Here is a 3184-nt window from a genome sequence, read left to right as displayed (position 1 = left end):
CTCTCTCTCTCTCTCTCTCTCTCTCTCTCTCTCTCTCTCTCTCTCTCACACACACACACACACACACACACACAGACTGAATGTAATTTTCTCATCTTTAAGAAACAAAAATAGAAAATCAACAATAAGCAGATTTAAACTAAAGTTTTATGTTATATCTGTCATTCCATCTGGTCTGATTAATTTAAGCATAGGCACTGGGATTATTAAAACATAAACTTTTATCTACTTCATTATGTTTGTAATTTAAAGTACCGAGTCTATGTAAGATTGTAGGTGCGGTGTCTGTTGAGTCTTTTTAAGAGCAGACATGAAGATAATTTATTAAAACTGCTCTAGGTACACATGTTTATGTATGTGTTTATGCTTTGTGCTTCAGAGTTATTTTTACATATTTTCCACTTCATTAGCTCTGTTGATTGCTTTGCTCTGAAATTGTGTGTTAGAGTTCTAATACCATTACATTTGACACATATTTAAACACATCTCTTCCTCCATTGCATTTCTTTTCATTTTTTCCTCTGCCCTTCTCCTCTTCAATCCTCCCCGCTGTTCTTTTAGAGACTACAAGTTGCTCAATCCTCAGGATATTAAAGAAAACAACAAAAAGGTAAGAGGCAGCCACCGCTGGTCCCTTCTCGCCACACACGCCATCCCCTCCTCTCCACATCTCTGTTTAACCTTATTTAGAGACCTGCCATTAATCCCAGGATGAAGCGAGTTTGTGTTTCTATGCAGTTTGAAGGGGGAAGGTAAAAATACACAAGAAAGCAAATAATTGCATATAATCACAAAAATAACATTTTTTGATAATAAATATTTACCACTGCTGCAATGTGGTGGTGTCTGTAGCCTCGTGTCCAAAACATGACTTTGATCAAATCCCATTCTATCCCTTCCTTGTAATTTTTCACTTTTTTCAATTAAAGACAAAGTGAAGTGTGTCTCGGTCTTTGCTGTTATGTAAAGTGAAAGCAAATGGCTTTGTAACCCTTAAAAACAAAGATTTAATTGAACTGTACACTTCAAAAGTATTTTCACTGACTCATATTGTTTAGTTTTAAGTAAATGGGGAGTGGTGGCACAGAGGTTAGAAGATGGGCCTGTGATTGGAAAGTCGCAGGTTCAGCTTCCGGTACCATCAACATCAAAATGTGGGTGGAAAAGGTGAAACACCCACACCTGCCTCCACCCTCATTTGCCCCACTCTGACACACTGAGCAAGGCCCTTAACCCCCACCATCTGCTCCTAAACAGGTCTCTCTTGAAAATTAGTTCTCGTGGCTCACTGAGACTACCTGGATAAATAAAGGGTAAATGAAAAAATTTTTTTTTTAAAATCAGTGTATTACATCTGGTACTGTAGTCAATTAACCTTAATTTTTGCTTTTAGTTGTTAAGATTAAAATCAAAAATTATAGCATTGTATTTCCCCACTAAAATTAATTGTCAACTATTTTAAAGTGTAAATAGGTGTATTTAGATGTACTGCTTTTGATATCATTGTCGTTCTTCTATAATAACCCTAAAAATAAGTGTTTGTAAAGTTTTGAAGCAGGCTTGATAGCTAGCTTTACACACTATATACTGATGGTGTCTGTTTATGTAAGAGAAAGCTGTGACAACTGATGATGCATTGTCATCATGAAGGTTTAACTCATGTTGTATTAGAATAATATAATTTAACTTTTTGCAGCCATGGGACAGATGTATGCTTAAATTTAGAGGTAACGTTATGAAATGGGATTTGTCACATGCTCAAGCTGAAACAAAGCTTATCTCAACAATTTGCTGGGAACTCAGTAAATTGCTTTTGCGCCATATGTCTCAGTAATATTGTTTGTATAGTCATTTTTTATTATTTACATGATTTGCTTTATTTGTGCGTATGAGGAAAATAAAGCTGGGAGTACTGCATTAATGTGTTTATTGGACTGCATTACGAAATCGGCCCGAGAATCTTTGGTCTTCATCTCTTTGGTTCCATTCCTTTCCTACTCTTACACATTAAAACCTACACGTACCTTATTGTAAACATCTGCTGAATATCTTGTTCCATTTATAAAGAAAATTTGGACACATTAATTTTTCCCTGCTTTGCCCTGAATTATTAAATCTGCACATTCATGGTTTAGGGTGCATATTATTCATCCATCCATCCATCCATTTTCTTTGCCCGTTTATTCCATTTTGGGTCACGGGGGTCGCTGGTGCCCATGTCCAGCAATCACTGTGCGATGGGCGGGGTACACCCTGGACGGGTCGCAAGTCCATCACAGGGCCACATAGAGACAAACGAGACAAACAACCATTCACTCTCTCACTCACACCTAGGGACAATTTTAGAGTTACCAATCAGCCTAACATGCATGTTTTTGGTCTGTGGGAGGAAACCGGAGCACCCGGAGAAAACCCACGCATGCATGGAGAGAACATGCAAACTCCACCCAGAAGGCCCCTGGACCGGGGTTTGAACCAAGGACCTGCTCGCTGAGAGGCAGCAGCTCTACCAGTTGCGCCACCATGCTGCCTGCATATTATTCATACGGCTCACAATTTTTATCTGGTTCTGTGTTTTCACATTTACTGCTGTGCACACTTGCAAAATACACCAATACACGGTCCAGTTTTGTCCCCTCACTACACACCTTTATAGGCGTAGCACACAAATGTCCTCTCTTTGGCCCCAGAGGGCTACACTGAATGATATGCGTCAGGTTCCTGCAGCTTGATTTCCTCTTCTCATACACACTCTGGCTAAGCGATAACCTCTGGTGGCCCTGTTAGGCATGAATGCTACCCTGTTGACAATGACCACAGTGAAAGGAAAGGTAGAGAACCAATCCCATATCTGTTAACTGCCCTTACCCCCTCCAGGTGCTCAAGTAGCCCTGAAGAAATTGGTTAGATATAAGTAAAATAGGAAATATGCTGCCTTACAAAGTGATTGCTTGTTAATAGCTGCTGCACTGGACCTTGTTTGCTGCCAATAGCTTTTCTTCATAGATCTACTTTGTACACCTAGTTCTGTATGTAAGCAGAACACAGCAACCTTCTAGTGCTTCTTCAGTGAAATTGATTTTGAGTGTACTGTATTTACTCTATGTACCAGGACTGGGTGATATGAACCAAAATTAATATATCAATATTTTAAGATAAATCAAAATATCGTGTATATATATAT

General features: G+C 38.8%; 1 protein-coding gene across 1 annotated transcript in view; it reads left to right on the top strand.

Annotated features, from left to right (window-relative positions):
* ehbp1 (EH domain binding protein 1) overlaps positions 1-3184 on the top strand; it is a gene marked incomplete in the record, with an annotated part of 851057 nt that overhangs the window by 516165 nt on the left and 331708 nt on the right. Inside the window, 1 exon segment of the mRNA XM_037681251.1 lies at positions 562-610. Coding sequence (XP_037537179.1) covers positions 562-610 — 49 coding nt within the window.

Source organism: Nematolebias whitei, chromosome 1 (assembly GCF_014905685.2).
Source record: "Nematolebias whitei isolate Nwh7 chromosome 1, NemWhi1, whole genome shotgun sequence".
NCBI lineage: Eukaryota > Metazoa > Chordata > Actinopteri > Cyprinodontiformes > Rivulidae > Nematolebias > Nematolebias whitei.
The sequence above is the reverse complement of the archived record's forward strand: the minus strand, read 5'-3'. Positions and strand labels throughout refer to the sequence as shown.